This window comes from Ranitomeya imitator, chromosome 6, assembly GCF_032444005.1.
Source record: "Ranitomeya imitator isolate aRanImi1 chromosome 6, aRanImi1.pri, whole genome shotgun sequence".
NCBI classification, from domain to species: domain Eukaryota; kingdom Metazoa; phylum Chordata; class Amphibia; order Anura; family Dendrobatidae; genus Ranitomeya; species Ranitomeya imitator.
In genome coordinates this window covers 436343424-436368677 of record NC_091287.1, presented here as the reverse complement: position 1 = coordinate 436368677, position 25254 = coordinate 436343424, and the positions used below count along the sequence as shown (strand labels likewise).

General features: G+C 42.3%; 1 protein-coding gene across 1 annotated transcript in view; it reads left to right on the top strand.

The window, feature by feature from the left end:
• NSMAF (neutral sphingomyelinase activation associated factor) overlaps positions 1-25254 on the top strand; it is a 155267-nt gene that overhangs the window by 98022 nt on the left and 31991 nt on the right. Inside the window, exons 15-21 of the mRNA XM_069731381.1 lie at positions 2814-2904; positions 7868-7931; positions 10819-10870; positions 10946-11066; positions 11180-11311; positions 21219-21261; positions 23779-23942. Coding sequence (XP_069587482.1) covers positions 2814-2904; positions 7868-7931; positions 10819-10870; positions 10946-11066; positions 11180-11311; positions 21219-21261; positions 23779-23942 — 667 coding nt within the window. The remainder of the gene's footprint in view (positions 1-2813; positions 2905-7867; positions 7932-10818; positions 10871-10945; positions 11067-11179; positions 11312-21218; positions 21262-23778; positions 23943-25254) is intronic.

The window sequence follows — 25254 nt, the reverse complement described above, 5'->3', positions numbered from 1 at the left end:
TGTCTATGAACTCATAATGACCTGGAGAATCATAATGGCAGGTCAGTTTTAGCATTTAGTGAAGCTAGCAAAAAAGCCAATCAAAAAACAAGTATGGGATTGCACTTTTTTGCAATTTCACTGCACTTGGAATTTTTTTCCCGTTTTCTAGTACACGACATGCTAAAACCAATGGCGTTGTTCAAAATTACTACTTGTTTCGCAAAAAATAAGCCCACACGTGGCCATATTGACGGAAAAATAAAAAAGTTATGGCTCTGGGAAGGAGGGGAGCAAAAAACGAACACGGAAAAACAGAAAATCCCAAGGTCATGAAGGGGTTAATCACTCCTGCAGTGTGTGCCCTGAGCTGTGGTGAGAAGGTTCAGCAGCGGATGAACTCCGGTGAACTTTTCCACTGCAGCTTAGCGCTATACTCTGCAGGAGCGATTACCACTTGTGTCAGGTGTAGCCGGCTGTCCTCGAGAGCAACTACAAGATGAACCTTTGGCACAAAATTGCTATCTTGCAAAATAATGGATAGGATGAGAAGGGGTTAAATTGGGATTTTATCTGAAACACTTATCGTCATTTATATATTTTTGAAATCTAAAATATCAGGACTCTTATTCATGAGCATTTCCACCTATAATGACCATGCTGTGCAGTTTAGAATCTGAAGTTTGCTTGGTTTTTAACACAATTTTATTCTTTTCTTTGGTGTATGGGTTTTTTTAAAGCCCTCTCCCCATAGATGTGAATGCGCAGCGCTGAATGTAGTCCATCAACAAAGATGCTATGTTAAATGCTACATAAGGCTATGTTCACATTTGCGTTGTTGGGCGCAGCGTCGTCGACGCATACCGACGCATGCGTCATGCGCCCCTATCTTTAACATGGGGGAGCATGGACATGCGCTGGTATGCGTTGTATTGCGTTTTACGACGCATGCGTCAATTTGACGCACCAGACAGGGCGCGGAAAACGCTACTTGTAGCGTTTTCCCTGCGCCAAAATTCAAGAACATTACTAGTTTATGGCAACGCATGTGTCAAAAAACGCAGCCTTGTGTTTTGCGTTGTTGGTTGCGTCGACGACACTGCGCCCAACAACGCAAATGTGAACGTAGCCTTGGACGTTTTCACAATGGTCGTGTCTGACTATTGGTAAATCAGTCTCGAGTCCCTTAAAGCCCTGATACATTAGATTACACAAAAACCGCCAAATTGAGTTGATCTGATGTCTATGTACGTCTTCTGACTCAATGTTTAAACTCAATCCTTTTTTTCCTATATCCAAGGCATCAGATAATGGATAATCTAGTATTCCACATAAAAACATTTAAATGTTGCTCCCCAGCCTCTTTTTTTCCTACAATAAGTAGGCAGTCGGGAGTTGTTCACATATTTCTTTTATTTTCAAGTGAAATTTGTGATTCATAAACACTGGTATAAATCTCAACTTTGCTTTGTAAGTCAATGTAATCTTGCCTTTGTATAGTTTACTGTTTCCTATATGGTTTTTGTTGCAATGTTTGTAGAACAAAAACAAAATGTTGGTGATTTTCTGTTTTTCTCCGTTGATCCTCTGACTCGGTTCACTCTCCTATCCTCATCCACTTATTTACATGTGGGTTTGCTGCATAAATTATGCCGATGTCGCCCTATGCACTGTAAAGGGCAAAATGCACAATGAAAATCTGCAGAAATAATTTATGTAATGCAGATCTAATACTCAGTGGCCCAGGTTAGTTTGCACATAGAAGTGATCTGCAGCATGGTGGTGAGATTTTTTTTGTTCTCTTACCAATCTGCAGTGAGTAGAGTCTTCATAGTGGACCCTTTGCATCCCCCTGACTTCTTGATTACTGCGGATTAGATATGTAACGACAATGGCTATAGAGGTTGTGCCTGTGGACACCGCCACTCCCTATGTTACAGCAGTATGTGGTTGTGCCGGAGGGGACTAAAGGTACCTTCACACTGAGCAACTTTAGAACGATAACGATAGCGATCCGTGACGTTGCAGCGTCCTGGATAGCGATATCGTTGTGTTTGACACGCAGCAGCGATCAGGATCCTGCTGTGACATCGCTGGCCAGAGCTAGAAGGCCAGAACTTTATTTCGTCGCTGGATCACCCGCTGACATCGCTGAATCGGCGCGTGTGACGCCGATCCAGCGATGTGTTCACTTGTAACCAGGGTAAACATCGGGTTACTAAGCGCAGGGCCGCGCTTAGTAACCCAATGTTTACCCTGGTTACCATTGTAAATGTAAAAAAAAAAAAACACTACATACTTGCATTCCGGTGTCTGTCGCGTCTCCCGGCGTCAGCTTCCCTGCACTGTGTCAGCGCCGGCCGACCGTAAAGCAGAGCACAGCGGTGACGTCACCGCTCTGCTTTACGGCCGCCGCTTACACAATGCAGGGAAGCTGATGCCGGGGGACGCGACAGACACCGGAATGTAAGTATGTAGTGTTTTTTTTTTTTTTTTACATTTACAATGGTAACCAGGGTAAACATCGGGTTACTAAGCGCTGCCCTGCTCTTAGTAACCCGATGTTTACCCTGGTTACCCGGGGACCTCGGCATCGTTGGTTGCTGGAGAGCTGTCTGTGTGACAGCTCTCCAGCGACCACACAATGACTAAACAGCGACGCTGCAGTAATCGGCATCGTTGTCTATATCGCTGCAGCGTCGCTTAATGGACGGTACCTTTAGGGTTAAACTACTAAGGTTGTTAAATATAAAGACCTTAAATTGTGTTCAGTGTGGAGTCTGATGACTAATGGTGAGCATGACTATAATGGGTTTTATTCTAATGACTTTCAGAAGCGGTATCACGAAATGCCAGAGCCGAAGTTTATATATGGAAGTCACTATTCCTCTCCAGGATATGTCCTCTTCTACTTGGTTAGAGTCGGTAAGACGCCACACTTTCATTTTATTTTTTATTTTTATTACTTGGTGACTGGTTTGTACAATGAATAGGTGTGAATCTGCCGGTGGTTGTCAGGGCGAGTGCCTCCTTTGTCCTCCTTTAACGCCTGGTCATTGGGCTGTAGTGGTGTGATACAGACAACTGGTGCAAAGTCTTTAAGGTTCCTTCTAAAGTCTACAAACACTTTCCCTAATATCACATTACTGCATACAAGCGGTTCTGTATATGGGGAGGTGTACATGCTCCTCTCTCCGGTTGTAGGATGTTATGTGTTTTAACACTAAAAACCATGCACAGTATTTTTAGTGCTTTATGTAATTTTTCAAGGATTTTCCGTCCTTAGAAAAACATTCTTTACAGAGGACCTGTCACTTGCCAAAAATGTAATTATTTTTTTTTTTTTTTTTTATTACCCATTGGATGCCTTTGTTCTCCTAAATGTGCCATTGTAGCTTTTTCTACTTGCTTTGCCTCCCTGTTCTTGAAATAAGGCCCTCTTTTCCTTTTTGTGCCCTCATATGTAACTCTACTCTTCTTAGCCAAGGGAGCGATTCTTTATGGGTTTCTTTTTTAGGGACACACCTCCATGGCCAACACCACAAGATTTAAAAATACAAAATGGGAAGAGGAGGCCGTACCTGTGTAACAAAGGCACAAGAATAAAAGAAGAAGAAATAGCTGATTTAGGAGAACTACCGCAATGAGATCAGGTTAAAAAAAAATGCATATTTCTGGCAAGTGACAGGTCCTTTTTAACACCTTCCCGACATCTGACATTCATATACGTCATGCATCTGGGGCCGATGTAGGAGATGGCTCAGGAGATCAGTTCACATCCAGCAGTAATAGCTGTGACCGGAGCGGCATGCTGCTATCTGTTGCTGAAGTTTTCAGCCTCTTGGGCTATTTACAAAGAAGCAGAATCTTGTTGACGGAGGTTGCAAAAGAGTCCTTCATATGTATAGGACAAAGTAGGCTGTGTAGCGTCTAATAGAATTACCTGAGAGTCAGAAATGGAGATTTCTGCTGTTAAAGGGACCTGTTCAAACCAAGTGCAGGCGTTCGGTGCACCCTTGGTGTGGCCAAACATTTAAGTGCACTTTTCCACTTGCTTGGTTTGCATCCAGGTTTTTATCTCCACACTCCAAAGTACGGAATATCATCATTATTTCGCACATTAAGGAAAATAAAAGAATGATGTTCATAATTTATTGTCCTCAAAGGAGACAATTACAGATTGAAGGACCAAGTGAAAGGTTCAAGAAGTTGAGATGACAAAAAGATATGCAATACCTTGGAGAAGCAGGGAGGTCTGTCTATTACAACACTAAGGGTACCGTCACAGTGGCATTTTGATCGCTACGACGGCACGATTCGTGACGTTCCAGCGATATATCCGTGACGTTCCAGCGATCTCGCTGTGTCTGACACGCTCCTGCGATCAGGGACCCCGCTAAGAATCGTACGTCGTAGCAGATCGTTTGAAACTTTCTTTCGTCGTCTAGTGTCCCGCTGTGGCGGCATGATCGCATGGTGTAACAAAGGTGTGCACGATATTGTATACGATGTGCGCATAGTAACCAACGGCTTCTACATCGCACATACGTCATGAAATTATCGCTCCAGCGTCGTACATTGCAAAGGGAGGATATTAGCGAAGGGAATGAGGATGTCGAGTCCATATGGGTTGAAATTCATGGAGGGAAAAATGGTAACAAAATTCTCATTGGGGTCTGTTACAAACCCCCAAATATAACAGAAAGCATGGAAAGTCTACTTCTAAAGCAGATAGATGAAGCTGCAACCCATAATGAGGTCCTGGTTATGGGGGACTTTAACTACCCGGATATTAACTGGGAAACAGAAACCTGTGAAACCCATAAAGGCAACAGGTTTCTGCTAATAACCAAGAAAAATTATCTTTCACAATTGGTGCAGAATCCAACCAGAGGAGCAGCACTTTTAGACCTAATACTATCTAATAGACCTGACAGAATAACAAATCTGCAGGTGGTTGGGCATTTAGGAAATAGCGACCACAATATTGTGCAGTTTCACCTGTCTTTCACTAGGGGGACTTGTCAGGGAGTCACAAAAACATTGAACTTTAGGAAGGCAAAGTTTGAACAGCTTAGAGATGCCCTTAATCTGGTAGACTGGGACAATATCCTCAGAAATGAGAATACAGATAATAAATGGGAAATGTTTAAGAACATCCTAAATAGGCAGTGTAAGCGGTTTATACCTTGTGGGAATAAAAGGACTAGAAATAGGAAAAACCCAATGTGGCTAAACAAAGAAGTAAGACAGGCAATTAACAGTAAAAAGAAAGCATTTGCACTACTAAAGCAGGATGGCACCATTGAAGCTCTAAAAAACTATAGGGAGAAAAATACTTTATCTAAAAAACTAATTAAAGCTGCCAAAAAGGAAACAGAGAAGCACATTGCTAAGGAGAGTAAAACTAATCCCAAACTGTTCTTCAACTATATCAATAGTAAAAGAATAAAAACTGAAAATGTAGGCCCCTTAAAAAATAGTGAGGAAAGAATGGTTGTAGATGACGAGGAAAAAGCTAACATATTAAACACCTTCTTCTCCACGGTATTCACGGTGGAAAATGAAATGCTAGGTGAAATCCCAAGAAACAATGAAAACCCTATATTAAGGGTCACCAATCTAACCCAAGAAGAGGTGCGAAACCGGCTAAATAAGATTAAAATAGATAAATCTCCGGGTCCGGATGGCATACACCCACGAGTACTAAGAGAACTAAGTAATGTAATAGATAAACCATTATTTCTTATTTGTAGTGACTCTATAGCGACAGGGTCTGTTCCGCAGGACTGGCGCATAGCAAATGTGGTGCCAATATTCAAAAAGGGCTCTAAAAGTGAACCTGGAAATTATAGGCCAGTAAGTCTAACCTCTATTGTTGGTAAAATATTTGAAGGGTTTCTGAGGGATGTTATTCTGGATTATCTCAATGAGAATAACTGTTTAACTCCATATCAGCATGGGTTTATGAGAAATCGCTCCTGTCAAACCAATCTAATCAGTTTTTATGAAGAGGTAAGCTATAGACTGGACCACGGTGAGTCATTGGACGTGGTATATCTCGATTTTTCCAAAGCGTTTGATACCGTGCCGCACAAGAGGTTGGTACACAAAATGAGAATGCTTGGTCTGGGGGAAAATGTGTGTAAATGGGTTAGTAACTGGCTTAGTGATAGAAAGCAGAGGGTGGTTATAAATGGTATAGTCTCTAACTGGGTCGCTGTGACCAGTGGGGTACCGCAGGGGTCAGTATTGGGACCTGTTCTCTTCAACATATTCATTAATGATCTGGTAGAAGGTTTACACAGTAAAATATCGATATTTGCAGATGATACAAAACTATGTAAAGCAGTTAATACAAGAGAAGATAGTATTCTGCTACAGATGGATCTGGATAAGTTGGAAACTTGGGCTGAAAGGTGGCAGATGAGGTTTAACAATGATAAATGTAAGGTTATACACATGGGAAGAGGGAATCAATATCACCATTACACACTGAACGGGAAACCACTGGGTAAATCTGACAGGGAGAAGGACTTGGGGATCCTAGTTAATGATAAACTTACCTGGAGCAGCCAGTGCCAGGCAGCAGCTGCCAAGGCAAACAGGATCATGGGGTGCATTAAAAGAGGTCTGGATACACATGATGAGAGCATTATACTGCCTCTGTACAAATCCCTAGTTAGACCGCACATGGAGTACTGTGTCCAGTTTTGGGCACCGGTGCTCAGGAAGGATATAATGGAACTAGAGAGAGTACAAAGGAGGGCAACAAAATTAATAAAGGGGATGGGAGAACTACAATACCCAGATAGATTAGCGAAATTAGGATTATTTAGTCTAGAAAAAAGACGACTGAGGGGCGATCTAATAACCATGTATAAGTATATAAGGGGACAATACAAATATCTCGCTGAGGATCTGTTTATACCAAGGAAGGTGACGGGCACAAGGGGGCATTCTTTGCGTCTGGAGGAGAGAAGGTTTTTCCACCAACATAGAAGAGGATTCTTTACTGTTAGGGCAGTGAGAATCTGGAATTGCTTGCCTGAGGAGGTGGTGATGGCGAACTCAGTCGAGGGGTTCAAGAGAGGCCTGGATGTCTTCCTGGAGCAGAACAATATTGTATCATACAATTATTAGGTTCTGTAGAAGGACGTAGATCTGGGTATTTATTATGATGGAATATAGGCTGAACTGGATGGACAAATGTCTTTTTTCGGCCTTACTAACTATGTTACTATGTTAAAGTGTGACAGCAGTCTACGACGCTGGAGCGATATTGTTACGATGCTGGAGCGTCACGGATCGTGCCGTCGTAGCGATCAAAATGCCGCTGTGTGACGGTACCCCAAGTTAGAACAGATTAGCTTCGTTTCTACAGCATATGAACAGTCTGTGTAGGAGGATCAAACTGTTTTGACTTAAAGGAGGTCTGTCAACACAGAATGACTGATCAAACCAAGTACAGGCGCTCAACGCACCCTTAGCGAGGCCAACCTTTAAATGCACTTTCCCACTATCTCCACCACTGCTCCCTACCCCATTACCTCCCTCTTCTTTGATTGACTGCTTTGGTTTTATAGAGCCAGAGAAAGGCGGCGATGGATGGAACTCAAGCAGGTGGAAAGCTCTTGTGCGTAGAGTGCCTGCACTTAGTCTGAGCAATCCTTCTGCCTTGGTGGTCTCCTTTTAAGTGTCTGCTTCCTAGAAGTAGCTAGAGATTGTACAAAGCGGAAAACACTTTATTCCTATTGGTGAAGTTTAGGAATATTTAAATGAAATAGTTTTATTTGAAAACTTCCCATGAAAGAAAGTATAACATTAAATGGCCTGTTACTGTGGTTCCATTTGTCGATATTTAGTATGATGATCTTTTCTCTTACAGCACCAGAGCACATGCTTTGCATCCAAAATGGAAAGTTTGACCATGCTGATAGAATGTTCAACAGGTTAGTGCTGTGCGGAGCCTCAGTCGAGTTGGGTCCTTTCTAGAAATGTTTTAGGATTATTATCAGATCTGATGTATATTGTATGTCCTCTTCATTTGTAGTCTTTGAAATAATATACCATCATTGAAAATACTAACTTAACCCCTTAGTGACAGAGCCAATTAGGTATTTATACGACCAAGGCAATTTTTACAATTCTGACCACTGTCACTTTATGAAGTTATAGCTCTGAAACGCTTCAACGGATCAGACTGAGATTTTTTTTTTTTTTCGTGACCTATTTTACTTCATGTTTGTGGTAACATTTCTTTGACATGACTTGTGTTTATTTGTGAAAAAAATAGAAATTTGAATTTTAGCGATTTTCAAACTTTTTAAAAAATTTTTACCCTTAAATCAGAGAATGGTGTCACACAAAATAGTTAATAAATAACATTTTCCACATGTCTACTTTACATCAGCATAATTTTGGGAAAACCTTTTTTTTGTGTGTGTTAGGATGTTATAAGGGTTAAGAGTTGACCAGCGATTTCTCATTTTTCCAACAAAAATTTACAAAACCATTTTTTTAGGGACCACCTTACATTTGAAGTGACTTTGGAGGGGTCAGCATAACTCAATACCCAAAAGTGACACCATTATAAAAACTGCTCCCCTCAAGGTGCGCAAAAACACATTCCAGAAGATTATTAACCCTTCAGGTGCTTCATGAGAACTAAAGCAATGTGGAAGGAATAAATTAATATTTTACTTTTTTCACAAAAAATTTACTTTGAAACTAAACTTAATTTTCACAAGGGTATTAGAAGAAAATGGACCACAAAATTTGTTGTGCAATTTCTCCTGTGTGAGGGGCATGGCAGGGCTCAGAAGAGAGGGCGCACCGTTTGACTTTTTTGAATGCAAAATTGGCTGGAATCAATGGCGGATGCCATGTCGCATTTGGACACCCCCTGATGTACCTAAACAGTGGAACCGCTGAATTCTAACCCTAACTCTAGTCCCAACCCTAACCCTAATGGGGAAAAATGGAAATTAATACATTTTGTAAATTTTATTATTTTTACCTAACTAAGGGGGGTTTGATGTACTATTTTTTTTTTTTTTTTATCACTGTTATAGGGTCTATCACAGTGATAAAAATGAATTAATAGGAAAAATTTCCTATTGTTGTCGCGTGCCAGCCGGCAAATCTTGGCGGGCGCACCACGCATGCGCCCGCCATTTTCTTCCCGGAAGAAGACTCCGATGGCCAGGGGACAGGACCCGGGGATGCAGGAGGGTCTAGGTAAACCAGAGGAGAAAGAAATGGGGTCCCCTGAGCCCTCCTTGTTCCTCCGATGTGCTGGATCACATCAGAGGAGGGATAAATTAAATGAGAAATCGGCCTTTTTTTTTTTTTTTTTTTTTGCTGTCGCCGTTAGTTATAATTCTATAATAAGAGGTGATCGCAATACTGGGTTCGGTAAGAACCGACCCAAATCATTTTCTACGGGGTCTCCGCTATGCCCTGGTATACTACCCCAGCAGTATTTTTAGTCAGTATTTCTATGCCACATCCAGGAGTGTTCCCAAAACGCAGAACAGGTGTCAACATATTTCAATTATAGTTTTTTGTTTGTGCCACTCCTGATATTGGCATCCAAACCCTGATGAAAAGTGCGGACTTGTGAATGAGGCCTTTAGCGCGTTCCCTCTGCAGATACCACTTATAATTGACCTGCTTGGGTCAGATATTCATGAAAGCGATATCTCCATATCTCCTGTTTCCATCTGCTCCTGCAGCTGATAGCTGGGAGAAAGTAAAGGGCGGCACTAATCCCGTTTTCATTTTAATCTGTACCATACTGTAGTTGATGTGGTGTGTGGCCTACATTGGAATACAGCTAATTTTGACCTGCGTTTTATTAAATATGGATTTTAATCTTACATTTACATTGATGTGCAAATCAGAAATGGTTTTAATTGGGTCCTCCAGTTACACTGTACATATAAGGGGAAGTTATCAGAAAATTACCTAGTGTTTAAATCGTGTTCTTTGGTTAAATGTAATGTTTTTGTATTTTTTTTTTTTCAAATATATCACAATCCAAATTGAGAATTTAAAATGAGAAATCCAGCAATTTTCACACTCTCCACTGTGGCATTTTTATTTTTATTTCAGATTTCCTGAAATGGAGTTAGGCTATGCACACATGTTGGGTATTTTGAATGCAGAAATGTCAGCACAATTTCTGCAGGTCTTGGCAGGAAAAACGCACGTTTTTGCTGCATTTTGTTTGCATTCAGTTTTTGACAGCAATGAATATTGTTGAGATAAAGAATAATAGCAATAGCTGATGGACACTACACAGCTGACATCCACGTCAAGCACCATTACCACTATTGCCACCACACCAAGGCAATCTAGAAGAGCCAAGGCAAAACGCCAGAAGCGGCACATCTAATATGATGTGCCATTTCTGGGGCGGCTGTGGGCTGGTAACTTAAGGCTCTGAAGGGCCCAATAACCATTGACCTTCCCGGCCCATTATCAGCTCAAGGCTGTCGTCTTCTCCTATATTCCCCCTTATAAGATCAAAATACCCTACACTCTTCCCGCACCAGTTCTGTGCCCTCATGTTGGTGCCAGGCCTACTGAGACTCTTGTAACATTATTATGCCACTTGACCCCTGCAGCCAATCGGCAGCCACTATTGGGCTACTGGAACAGATTTGGTACGGGAGGTGAGGATATAGGGTTTTTTATTTTACAAGGGAGAATATGGTGAAGCGGTTGTCGGAGTAGTTGTCTGCTCTTTTAAGGAAAATGGCCAGCACTGCAGTATAAAATGAAGCAAAGTAAGCGCCAAGGCCCAGCAAAAAAATGACCTTTTCACTTTTCCAGTATTGCAGAAACATGGAGGAACTGCTTAGACGGAGTAACAGACTTCAAAGAGGTAATTCATACTTGCATATGGTCAGGACTTATTTTTCTGTTTTTTCTTTTTCTGTTAATTTCCGTTTTATCTTAGTTAATTCCAGAGTTTTATGGAAGTGATGGCACATTCTTGCTAAACAGTTTGAACCTGGACCTTGGAAAAAGACAAGGGGGGAAATTAGTTGATGATGTAGATATCCCTCCATGGGCATCAGGTACGAGACCCAAATATTGCCATGTAAGAGTGCAGATCAGTACGGCTTCTGTGCAAAGTGTATAATGTGCATGAGAAGCTAAGTCAATTTTTTTTTTTTTTTTAAATTATTAGATGTAGATGACTTTCTACGGAAGAACAGAGAGGCTTTAGAAAGCCAATATGTGTCAGACCATCTCCATCAATGGATTGACTTGATATTTGGCTGCAAGCAGAGAGGAAGTGAGGCTGTTACTGCAAATAACGGTAAGCCTGTCAAAGGGATCTATGGCATTTACAGCAGACGTGACCATAGCAGAACAGGGTCGGTCTGCGACCCACCTCCTATGATATGGCTGCGGCACAGTGACTTCATCCAGCGGTGAGAACAGGTTGGGCAGCTAGGTATAAATTGTCGGAACTGCTGCATGAAGTCGCTGCCACAACCTTTCTGCTGACCTGCTGTAATTGACGCGTTCAGGTCGCTGCATTCTGGACATTATGTCCAAGAAAAGGAAAGGATCCAGCTTCCAGTATAATATAAAAAACATCACATTTATCCAAAAGGTTGAAGTGAAGACCCTTCATAAAACAAACGCGTGTCGAACGCTACAACTTAGTCCTTTTTATTTTCACTTGTTTAATTGGTTAAATTAATTTTTAGTATATGTGTATATAATATACTATAATACAGTGCAGACCAAAAGTTCGGACACACCTTCTCATTTAAGGATTTTTCCGTATTTTCATGACTATGAAATTTGTACATTCATACTGAAGGCATCGAAACTATGAATTAACACATGTGGAATTATATGCTTAACAAAAAAGTGTGAAACAACTGAAATTATGCCTTATATTCTAGGTTCTTCAAAGTAGCCACCTTTTGCTTTGATGACTGCTTTGCACACTCTTGGCATTCTCTTGATGAACTTCAAGAGATAGTCACCGGGAATGGTCTTCCAACAATCTTGAAGGAGTCCCAGAGATGCTTAGCACTTGTTGGCCCTTTTGCCTTCACTCTGCGGTCCAGCTCACCATCTTGATTTGGGTTCAGGTCTGGTGACTGTGGAGGCCAGGTCATCTGGCATAGCACCCCATCACTCTCCTCCTTGGTCAAATAGCCCTTACACAGCCTGGAGGTGTTTGGGGTCATTGTCCTGTTGAAAAATAAATGATGGTCCAACTAAACGCAAGCCGAATGGAATAGCATGCCGCTGCAAGATGCTGTGGTAGCCATGCTGGTTCAGTATGCCTTCAATTTTGAATAAATCCCCAACAGGGTCACCAGCAAAGCACCCCCACACCATCACACCTCCTCCTCCATGCTTCACAGTGGGAACCAGGCATGTAGAGTCCATCCGTTCACCTATTTTGCGTCGCACAAAGACACGGTGGTTGGAACCAAAGATCTCAAATTTGGACTCATCTAACCAAAACACAGATTTCCACTGGTCTAATGTCCATTCCATGTGTTCTTTAGCCCAAACAAGTCTCTTCTGCTTGTTGCCTGTCCTTAGTGGTGGTTTCCTAGCACCTATTTTACCATGAAGGCCTGCTGCACAAAATCTTCTCTTAACAGTTGTTGTAGAGATGTGTCTGCTGCTAGAACTCTGTGTGGCATTGTTCTGGTCTCTAATCTGAGCTGCTGTTAACCTGCGATTTCTGACACTGGTGACTCGGATAAACTTATCCTCAGAAGCAGAGGTGACTCTTGGTCTTCCTTTCCTGGGGCGGTCCTCATGTGAGCCAGTTTCTTTGTAGCGCTTGATGGTTTTTGCCACTGCACTTGGGGACACTTTCAAAGTTTTCCCAATTTTTCGGACTGACTGACCTTAATTTCTTAAAGTAATGATGGCCACTTGTTTTCCTTTACTTGGCTGCTTTTTTCTTGCCATAATACAAATTCTAACAGTCTATTCAGACTGACTGACCTTAATTTCTTAAAGTAATGATGGCCACTTGTTTTCCTTTACTTGGCTGCTTTTTTCTTGCCATAATACAAATTCTAACAGTCTATTCAGTAGGACTATCAGCTGTGTATCCACCAGACTAATGCACAACACAACTGATGGTCCCAACACCATTTAAAAGGCAAGAAGTCCCACTTATTAAACCTGACAGGGCACACCTGAGAAGTGAAAACCATTCCCGGTGACTACCTCTTGAAGCTCATCAAGAGAATGCCAAGTGTGTGCAAAGCAGTCACGAAAGCAAAAGGTGGCTACTTTGAAGAACCTAGAATATTAGACATATTTTCAGTTGTTTAACACTTTTTTGTTAATTCATAAATTTGATGCCTTTAGTGTGGATGTACAATTTTCATAGTCATGAAAATACAGAAAAATCTTTACATGAGGGGTGTACAAACTTTTGGTCTGCACTGTGTGTATGTATGCGTGTATGTATGTATGTATGTGTGTGTGTGTATATGTATGTGTATATATATATATATATATATATATATATATATATATATATATATATATATATATATATATATATATATATATATATATATATATATATATATATATATATATATAATTTTTCTCTACTATATAATTGTCTAAGGGTCACTTCCGTCTTTCTGTCCTGTCTGTCTGTCACGGATATTCATTGGTCGCGGCCTCTATCTGTCAAGGAAATCCAACTCGCTGATTGGTCGCGGAACAGTCCGGAAGAAAATGGCTGCTCCTTACTCCCCGCACTGCCCGGCGCTGGCATATTCCCCTCCAGCCACCGCTAACACAGGGTTAATGCCGGCAGTAACGGACCCAGTTATGCCGCGGGTAACACACTCGGTTACCGCCACTATTAACCCTGTGTGTCCTCAACTTTTTACTATTGATGCTGCCTGTGCTGCATCAATAGTAAAAATTCTAATGTTAAAAATAATAAAAAACAAAAAACCTGCTATACTCACCCTCCGTTGTCCGCAGAGCCGGCCGCCATCTTCCTTTCCCGGCGATGCATTGCGAAATTACCCAGAAGACTTAGCGGCCTCACGAGACCGCTAAGTCATCTGGGTAATTTCGCAATGCATCCTGGGAACGGAAGATGCGGCAGCCGCGCGCTCATCGCCTGCGCCAGATCCGAAGGTGAGTATGTTAGAACTTCAAGAGGCCCTCGGATCCAAAGGTATGTTTATTTTTTAACCTGTGACATACATGGCTGGGCAATATACTGCTTACTGTAGCTGGGCAATATACTACGTGGCTGGGCAATATACTACGTGGCTGGGCAATATACTACGTGGCTGGGCAATATACTACGTGGCTGGGCAATATACTACGTGGCTGGGCAATATACTACGTGGCTGGGCAATATACTACGTGGCTGGGCAATATACTACGTGGCTGGGCAATTTACTACGTGGACATGCATATTCTAGAATACCCGATGCTTTAGAATCGGGCCACCATCTAGTCTAATATATAAAGCTGAATGTGTGTATGTCCGGATTGGCATCTGCACCGTCGCAGCTACAACCACAAAATTTAGCACAGTCGCACGTCTGGACCCCGAGAGCGAGATAGGCTATGTTGTGAGGCAAAATTTTAACCCTGCGCATTCCAATTCATCAAACAATTTTGCCCCTATCTATATAATGGGGAAAAGGAAAAGTGTTGGAGGCAAATTGACAGCTGCCAGATGTGAACAAGGGGGACTTAAAGAGTGAGAGCGATGGCGCCAAAGAGTATATACCGTACAGTTGCTAAGGTGGGGCCCCAACATGGGATACTCACCTCACACGGGGATATGAAAACACACAAAATGCGCCATAGACTATCACGTGCTTGAACACATATCACCCACAGCACACATTTCACCACACATACACCAACCTCGCCACATAAAAGTCGAAACACAAAAGTCGCCGCTCAAAACTCGCCACGCGCTACTAGGCTCGTGGAAAACTCGCCACACGCAAAACTTGCACAGGCGGAAAAATTGCCACATGCACAAAAGTTGCAACACATGCAAAAGTTTCCTCACACAAAACTTGCACATACTCAAAATGCACCACACATAAGCTCGCCACGCGCAAAACTTGCTGCACACAACTTGCTACACTAACCTGCCAAATGCAACTCGACATACAAAAAATTGCTACACACATATCGCCACACAACTCATCTCACAAAAGTTGCTACATGTATGTCGCCACACGCAACTCAACACACACAACTTGACACATGAAACTCGCCCTAAAACACACACAAGTCTGGTATTATCCTTCAAAAATAAAAATCTGATTAATAAGCAGACAAACTACAAGAGCAACAAATGTACCATATAGGAAATACGGCAGCTGTCAGTCACATGACCTGTCTATTATGTGTATGTGTGAGCTAATATATACTGCCAGGGGGAGGGCTTCCTGTTGGCTGGGGATTTATCAGGCTGCCAATTTAGCTTACAAATACTGAGGTAAAAATACTGAGCAAATAACGTGTGAATGAGGTCTAACAGGAGGAGATGACACACATATATATATACTATATACAGGGGAAATGACACACAGATATATACTATATACAGGAGAGATGACACACAGGTATATACTATATAATGGAGGAGATGACACACAGGTATATACTATATACAGGAGAGATGACACACAGGTATATACTATATAATGGAGGAGATGACACACAGGTATATACTATATACAGGGGAGATGACACGTATATACTATATGCAGGAGGAGATGACATACAGGTACGTACTATATACAGGAGGAGATGACACACAGGTATATACTATATACAGAAGCAGATGACACACAGGTATATACTACTAGATGGTGGCCCGATTCTAACGCATCGGGTATTGTAGAATATGTATTTATGTATGTATATAGTAGCCACATAGTATATAGCACAGGCCACGTAGTATTTGTCTGCTATATACTATGTGGCTGCTATATACATACATATTGTAGAATATCCGATGCGTTAATACAGGCCACGCAATATATAACACTGCCCACGCAGTATATAACAGTGGCCACGTAATATATAGCACAGCCCATGCAGTACATAACACAGCCCACATAGTATATAGCACTGCCTATGTAGTTTATAGCAGCCACGCGGTATCTAACACCGCCCACGTAGTATACAGCAGTGTGGGCACCATATCCCTGTTAAAAAAATAAAATTAAAAAATAGTTATATACTCACCCCTGGGATCCAGCGAAGCTTCGGCGATACGTGCGCGGCTGCCGCCATCTTCCGTTCCCAGGATGCATTGCGAAATTACCCAGATGACTTGGCGGTCTCGGTAATTTCACAATGCATCGCCGGGAACGGATTATGGCAGCAGGCGCGAGCGTATCGTCGGACGACGGAGGGTGAGAATAGCAGGTTTTTTGTTTTTTATTATTTTTAACATTAGAATTTTTACTATTGATGCAGCACAGGCAGCATCAATAGTAAAAAGTTGGGGACACACAGGGTTAATAGCAGCGGTTACGGAGTGCGTTACCCGCACCATAACGCGGTCAACAACAGGCCAGACCGCATAGCAAATATAAGGGTTGGGGGTCACTTGGGAAATAGTGATCACAAAATAATAAGTTTTCATGTATCCTTTAAAAAGATGTGTAATAGAGGGGTTACAAGGACACTAAACTTCAGGAAGGCAAATTTCCAACGGATGAGAGAGGATCTTGGTGCAATTAACTGGGACGATATCCTGAGACACAAAAATACACAAAGAAAATGGGAGACGTTTATTAGCATCCTGGATAGGACCTGTGCACAGTATATACCGTATGGGAATAAACATACTAGAAATAGGAGGAAACCAATATGGCTAAATAGAGCTGTAAGGGGCGCAATAAGTGACAAAAAGAAAGCATTTAGAGAATTAAAGGAAGTAAGTAGAGAGGAGGCATTAAATAAATACAAAAAATTAAATAAATTCTGTAAAAAGCAAATCAAGGCAGCAAAGATTGAGACAGAGAGACTCATTGCCAGAGAGAGTAAAAATAATCCTAAAATATTCTTTAACTACATAAATAGTAAGAAACTAAAAAATGATAGTGTTGGGCCCCTTAAAAATAGCCTGGGTGAATGGTGGATGAGGAAAAAGCCAATATGCTAAATGACTTTTTTTCATCAGTATTTACACAAGAAAATCCCATGGCAGACAAAATGACTAGTGATAAAAATTCCCAATTAAATGTCAGCTGCTTAACCCAGCAGGAAGAGCAGCGGCATCTAAAAATCACTAAAATTGACAAATCTCCGGGCCCGGATGGGATACACCCTCGAGTACTGCAGGAATTAAGTACAGTCATTGATAGACCATTATTTTTAATCTTTAAAGACTCCATAATAACAGGGTCTGTACCACAGGACTGGCGTATAGCAAATGTGGTGCCAATATTCAAAAAAGGGACAAAAACTGAACTCGGAAATTATAGGCCAGTAAGCTTAACCTCTACTGTGGGTAAAATCCTGGAGGGCATTCTAAGGGATGCTATACTGGAGTATCTGAAGAGGAATAACCTCATGACCCAGTATCAGCACAGGTTTACTAGGGACTGTTTATGTCAGACTAATTTGATCAGTTTCTATGAAGAGGTAAGTTACGGATTGGACCAAGGGAACCCAGTGGATGTAGTGTATATGGACTTTTCAAAAGCTTTTGATACGGTGCCACACAAAAGGTTGATACATAAAATGAGAATAATGGGGATAGGGGAAAATATGTGCACGTGGGTTGAGAGCTGGCTCAGGGATAGGAAACAAAAGGTGGTTATTAATGGAGCACACTCGGACTGGGTAGCGGTTTGCAGTGGGGTACCACAGGGGTCCGTATTGGGCCCTCTTCTTTTTAACATTTATTAATGACCTTGTAGGGGGCACTCAGAGTAGAATTTCAATATTTGCAGATGACACTAAACTCTGCAAGGTAATCAATACAGAGGAGAACAATTTTATATTACAGGATGATTTATGTAAACTAGAAGCTTGGGCTGATAAATGGCAAATCCGCTTTAATGGGGATAAATATAAGGTCATGCACTTGGGTAGAAGTAATAAGATGTATAATTATGTGCTTAATTCTAAAACTCTGGGCAAAACCGTCAATGAAAAAGACCTGGGTATATGGGTGGATGACAAACTCATATTCAGTGGCCAGTGTCAGGCAGCTGCTACAAAGGCAAATAAAATAATGGGATGCATTAAAAAAGGCATAGATGCTCATGAGGAGAATATAATTTTACCTCTATACAAGTCACTAGTTTGACCACACTTAGAATACTGTGCACAGTTCTGGTCTCTGGTGTTTAAGAAAGACATAGCTGAACTAGAGCGGGTGCAGAGAAGAGCAACCAAGGTTATTAGAGGACTGGGGGGTCCGCAATACTAAGATAGGTTATTACACTTGGGGCTATTTAGTTTGGAAAAACGAAGACTAAGGGGTGATCTTATTTTAATGTATAAATATATGAGGGGACAGTACAAAGACCTTTCTGATGATCTTTTTAATCATAGACCTGAAACAGGGACAAGGGGGCATCCTCTGCGTTTGGAGGAAAAAAGGTTTAAGCATAATAACAGATGCGGATTCTTTACTGTAAGAGCAGTGAGACTATGGAACTCTCTGCCGTATGATGTTGTAATGAGTGATTCATTACTTAAATTTAAGAGGGGACTGGATACCTTTCTGGAAAAGTATAATGTTACAGGGTATATACACTAGATTCCTTGATAGGGCGTTGATCCAGGGAACTAGTCTGATTGCCGTATGTGGAGTCGGGAAGGAATTTTTTTCCCCAATGTGGAGCTTACTCTTTGCCACATGTTTTTTTTTTTTTGCCTTCCTCTGGATCAACATGTTAGGGCATGTTAGGTTAGGCAATGGGTTGAACTAGATGGACTTAGTCTTCCTTCAACCTTAATAACTATGTAACTATGTAACCCTGTGTGAGCGGTGACTGGAGGGGAATATGCGGGTGCCGGACACTGACTGCGGGGAGTAAGGAGCAGCCATTCTCTTCCGGATTGTGCCCGTCCCTGATTGGTCGCGGCAAAACAGCCACGACCAATCAGCGACTTGGATTTCCATGACAGACAGAGGCCGCGACCAATGAATATCCGCGACAGAAAGAAGGACAGACAGAAAGACGGAAGTGACCCTTAGACAATTATATAGTAGATATACAGGAGGAGATGACTTACAGGTATACTATATACAGGAGGAGATGACATACAGGTATATACTATATAAAAGAGGAGATGACACATAGGTATATAGAGGTGGAGATGACATACAGCAGGTATATACTATATACAGGGGAGATGACATACAGGTATATACTATATATAGGAGGAGATGACATACAGGTATATACAGAAGAGATGACATACAGGTATATACTATACTAGCTATTGAACCCATTCTACGCCCGGGTGGCGAGTATTTATATTGGTATATGGTCTCCATCCTGGTATGTGCTGCTCCATCCTGCGCCCCCATCCTGTCATGTGCTGCCCCATCCTGCGTCCCCATCCTGTCATGTGCTGCTCCATCCTGCATCCCCATCCTGTCATGTGCTGCTTCCATCCTGCGTCCCCATCCTGCCATGTGCTGCTCCATCCTGCGTCCCCATCCTGTCATGTGCTGCTCCATCCTGCGTCCCCATCCTGTCATGTGCTGCTTCCATCCTGCGTCCCCATCCTGTCATGTGCTGCTTCCATCCTGCGTCCCCATCCTGTCATGTGCTGCTTCCATCCTGCACCCCTTTTCTGTCATGTGCGGATCCTGTGCACACGCTACCTGATTCCTTTCCACCGCCATTTTCTTGGTCCTCCTGCTGCCGGAATTGGGGCCTGCGCAGTCCGCACTTTCCAGCGCCATTTTCTTGAAGACACACTGCAGTGTGTCTTCAAGAAAATGGCGCCGGAAAGCGCGGACTGCGCAGGCGCCGATTCCGGCAGCAGGACCAAGAAAATGGCGGCGGAAAGGAATCAGGTGGCGTAAGTAACAAATTGCTGTGGCATGAAGTGCCACAGCATCATCAGGTCGCAATCATGTCCACAGTGTCCCCAAGTCCGGGTTACGGATCATAAATGTCCCCCTGCTCCCGGCAGTCCGCGCTTTCTGTCGCCATTTTTTTTTTTCCTGACACTGGCTATAATGTAACGCTAGGAGCGTCGCGCCTGCGCAGTCTATAAAGGCTTCGGACAGAGTGACGCTCCCAGCGTTATATTATAGATACAGGAGGAGATGACACATAGTTATATACAATATACGAGGGAGATGACATACAGGTATATACTATATACAGGAGATGACATACAGGTGTATAGTATATATAAGGGAGATGACAAACATGTAAATACTGAGGGGAAAATGTGGTGTGAGGTGAAAATGAGGGGTGTGAGTGCCAAATGAGACATGTGAGGGAAAATAGTGGAGTGATTGGAAATGGACAGATGTGAGGTCGAAATGACAAGGGTCTTCACTGCAACCTTTTGGAAAAATGTGATGTTTTTTATATTATACTGGAAGCACACAGTGTGTGCGTGTATTTACATGCAGTGGCGTACTTTCCCACTCACTGGATTAATTTTGGATCATTTAGGTTATTCTGGACATTGAACACTTACTGAGCGATGCAGACGAGTTGCCTTTGTCATCAGCTGCTTCGCAGTGCATTAGGCAATGGCAGTCGTCTGCTGCCCTCTGCAGGAGCACCAGTTACACGGACAGCCGAGCTCTACAAATGTTCGGAGGTCGAAGCTGAGCTCAGTAAGTGTTCATACTTTAAAAAAAAAAAAAAAAAAGCAATAAAAAATGTGATCACCCCCAATAACCATTATTAGAAATAAATTAAAAAAGACAAGCCCAGTTGGTATCACCGCATCTGTAAAAGCCTGGACTATTATTAATGTCCAAATGAAATTAAAGTCTCAGTGCAGAGACTTCCATTTACTGGTAATGATTCCATACAGTGGACACTTTTCAGCGAGCACTTACTGCTTGTCGAAGCCTATATTGGCACATAAGTCTCCTTAGGGCTGACAGATGTCATAACTGATCTGCAAAACACGAGGTTGAAAGTTGTGAAGTCGGTGGACCAGGGAAATACTTTGCTTAACATATTCTACTGCTACTTTCTTGTATTAAAGTTGTGCTTGCTTCTGTTTAGTGTTCCATCCGGTGACATATGAAGGAGAAATTGACTTAAAAAGGTGCAGTACCATTTTTTTTCTATTGCTGTCAGAGGGATTATAGGGATTGGGACCCCTGTTGTCTCGTCTAATGGAAAGTAGATGGGCCCCAGTTTGGGCCCCAGTTCTTGCAGTAACTGCTGACCACTGTTGACGGAAGGTTTTGGCTGTGGAGTTTCAATCTACAAAGAATTACAGATCAGTGGGAACTGTTGGCTCAGTGGTTAGCATTGCAGCCTTGCAGCGCTGGAGTCCTGGGTTCAGATCCCACCAAGGACAACATCTGCATCTGTATGTTCTCCCCGTGTTTGCGTGGGTTTCCTCCGGGTTCTACGGTTTCCTCCCCACATTCCAAAGACCTAATGATAGGGAATTTAGATTGTGAGCCCCAATGGGGACAGTGCCAATAATTTATGTAAAGCGCTGTGGAATTAATGGCGCTATATAAGTGAGTAAAATAAAATAAACAAACTGTTGGCTATTCTTTCTGACAGATCCGGGCAGTTGGTGAATGTAGTCTCCATTACATGGGGAATAATACACCTTGGATTCATGACACATAACCTCTTGTGCTTGAAGTCAACTTGGGAAAGGATGAGAAGAACACATTTGCATTTTGTTATCCCTTATATTGAAGGGAATCTGTCACCCCAAAATTCGCCTATAAGCTAAGGCCACCGCCATCAGGGGCTTATCTACAGCATTCTGTAATGCTGTAGATAAGCCCTGATGTAACCTGCAAGATAAGAAAAACAGCTCATATTATACTCACCCAGGGGCGGGCCCGGTTCTGTTTGGGTCCGATGGGCGTCACGGTCTGGGGCCTCCCGTCTTCATACGATGACGCCCTCTTCTTTTCTTCCTGCCACAGCTCCTGCGCAGGCGTACTGATTTTCCCTGTTGAGGGCAGAGCAAAGTACTCAAGTGCGCAGGCACAAGGCCTCTCTGACCTTTCCCGTCTCCTGCGCACTGCAGTACTTTGCTCTGTCCTCAACAGGGAAAATCAGTACGCCTGCGCAGGAGCTGCGGCAGGAAGAAAAGAAGAGGATGTCATCGTATGAAGACTGGAGGCCCCAGACCGTGACGCCCATCGGACCCGAACAGAACCAGGACCGCCCCTGGGTGAGTATAATATGACCTGTTTTTCTTATCTTGCATGTTACATCGGGGGCTTATCTACAGCATTACAGAATGCTGGAGATAAGCCCCTGATGGCGGTGGCCTTGGCTTATAGTTGAATTTTGGGGTGACAGATTCCCTTTAACTGTCTATGAATGCTATGCGGCTCCCTTATAGTTTCTTTCCTTTTTATCGTGCAGTCTGGGTGACTTTTGTGCAGAAAAGAAAGTAACAAAACTTAATTCTTCTAATTCTTGTTTTAAAATGTGTTGGATATGATTGTGGCACCTACTAATAATTTTATTATTACAGGTTATCCTCCTCTATTTGTTAGTACAGCCTTCCTTACAGACAGAATATCTCTTCAGTTCTTTTAGAGGCTGCTGGTGAAGGAACATGTGACCAGTCAGTTGAATAATATGGCACATGATCAACACCTTAACGACCTGTGATGTAAATTTTCATTACAGGGTGTGGTGTATGGAGCGGGCTCAGGAGCCAAGCCTGCTTTATACCTGGCAGATGCTGGTATAAAAAGCAAACCCTCACCCTTCTCCACAGACCGAAAAAGTTACGGGTCTCATTGGATTGACTAGGACGATAATGCTGCACAATGAGCACCAAAAAAATAATGGCAGTATTTCATTTTTTTCACCATTTTAGCCCACATGGGATTTTTTTTTCAGTGTTTTGAGTAATTTATATAGTAAAATGAATGGTGTCATTCACAAACACAACTCCTCATGTAGAAAACTAGCCTTTGCTTTGTTGACAAAAAGATTAAGTTCTGGCTCTTGGAAGAAGGTGAGATATAAAAATCAAAAGCACAAAAATGAGAAACGTCCAGGTTGTAGAAGAGTTGAGCTACTTTTTAATTGGAGGATGCCATGGACAGAACAGCAGCTGATTGTGAAAACCTGTAATACTCTGTAAGCCTTTTTAGCTGCACAACTTTGCTCTTTAAATCATAAAATGACAAAGCTAATTGTTCTAACACTGTTCTCTCACTGGTTATTTTGGTTATTTTTTTTCTACTTTCCAACCTGTTGAAACCTTTTCCTTTCTATCATTTTTTTTTAAAAAAGCGTGTTTTACCCCCAAAAAACGTGCTGTATCCATCCTATTGTTCAATGTAAAAGAAATATGACAGTCTCCAATTTACCCTGTTAAAAGTTCAGAATCAGATTGTTTTCGTTTAACAGATCAATTTAAAAAATTAAAAAAAATTATAAGAATAACCGAAAAATGTGATGTGGACAAGACATATTTTGGGTTTAATATTTTTAGTCAACTGATATTTTTACACGTGATATTGCCTCGTGGGATTCATCCTGCTGTATTCCAGAATCTAACAATACAATATGCTGCACTTATCCATTTGGATCTTGGGGAACCTGAGTTTTTAATTTTCCTTTCTAGTATTGAAGATCCAGATCACAAAATTGCAATGCTGACTCAAATTTTGGAATTTGGTCAAACTCCGAAACAGCTGTTTACAAAGCCCCATCCAAAGAGGATTTTCTCAAAGTCTAAAAGTTTTTCTCGATCATCGAGCCAGAATCTATCTACAGTCGAATCGCCAGGTAGGATGCCAGGCACAAGGTAACTGGTAGCTATTTTGTTAACCCCCGAAAAGCATAAACCTATACGTCAAAAGTTGTGTCCCTGACATTGATGTGGTATTGCATGCCATGCTCTCATACAACCCCTGGCAAAAATTATGGAATCACCGACCTTGGAAGATGTTCATTCAGTTGTTTAAATTTGTAGAAAAAAGCAGATCACAGACATGGGGTGGCATGGGGTTAGAACAATAATTTAAGAAAGAATAGAGGTAGAGAGAGATACATAAAGTGCATGTATACTAATGCCAGAAGCCTCGCCAACAAAATGGAGGAATTAGAATTAATGTTGTTGGAGCATAATTATGACATGGTGGGGATATCTGAAACATGGCTGGATGAGAGCCATGACTGGGCTGTTAACTTGCAGGGTTGTAGTCTGTTCAGAAATGACCGAACGGATAAGCGAGGGGGAGGGGTGTGTCTATATGTAAAATAGAACCTGTCACCCCCAAAATCGAGGGTGAGCTAAGCCCACCGGCATCAGGGGCTTATCTACAGCATTCTGTAATGCTGTAGATAAGCCCCCGATGTATCCTTAAAGATGAGAAAAAGAGGTTAGATTATACTCACCTGAGCGGGCGGTCCGATCCGGTGGGTGTCGCGGTCCGGTCCGGGGCCTCCCATCTTCATAGGATGACGTCTTTTTCTGCTCTTCATGCTGCGGCGCAGGCGTACTTTGTCTGCCCTGTTGAGGGCAGAGCAAAGTACTGCAGTGTGCAGGCGTCGGGAAAGGTCAGAGAGGCCCTGCGCACAGCAGTACTTTGCTCTGCCCTCAACAGGGCAGACAAAGTACGCCTGCGCAGGAGCCGCAGCAGGAAGACAAGAAGAGGACATCATCCTATGAACATGGGAGGCCCCGGACCGTGACGCCCACCGGATCGGACCGTCCGCACGCCCAGGTAAGTATAATCTAACCTCTTTTTCTTATCTTTTAGGATACCTCGGGGGCTTATCTACAGCATTACAGAATGCTGTAGATAAGCCCCTGATGCCGGTGGGCTTACCTCACCCTCGATTTTGGGGGTGACAGGTTTCCTTTAAAACCCATCCTGCATGATAATATAGGTGAATCAAATGAAAATGTAGAGTCCCTGTGGGTGGAGGTAAGGGGAGGGGGAAAAAATAATAAATTACTGATAGGGGTTAGTTATAAGTCTCCAAAAATAATGGAAGCAACGGGAGAATATCCTCATAAAGCAAATAGATGAAGCTGCGACTCAAGGAAAAGTCATTATTATGGGGGACTTCAACTACCCTGAAATAGGTTGGG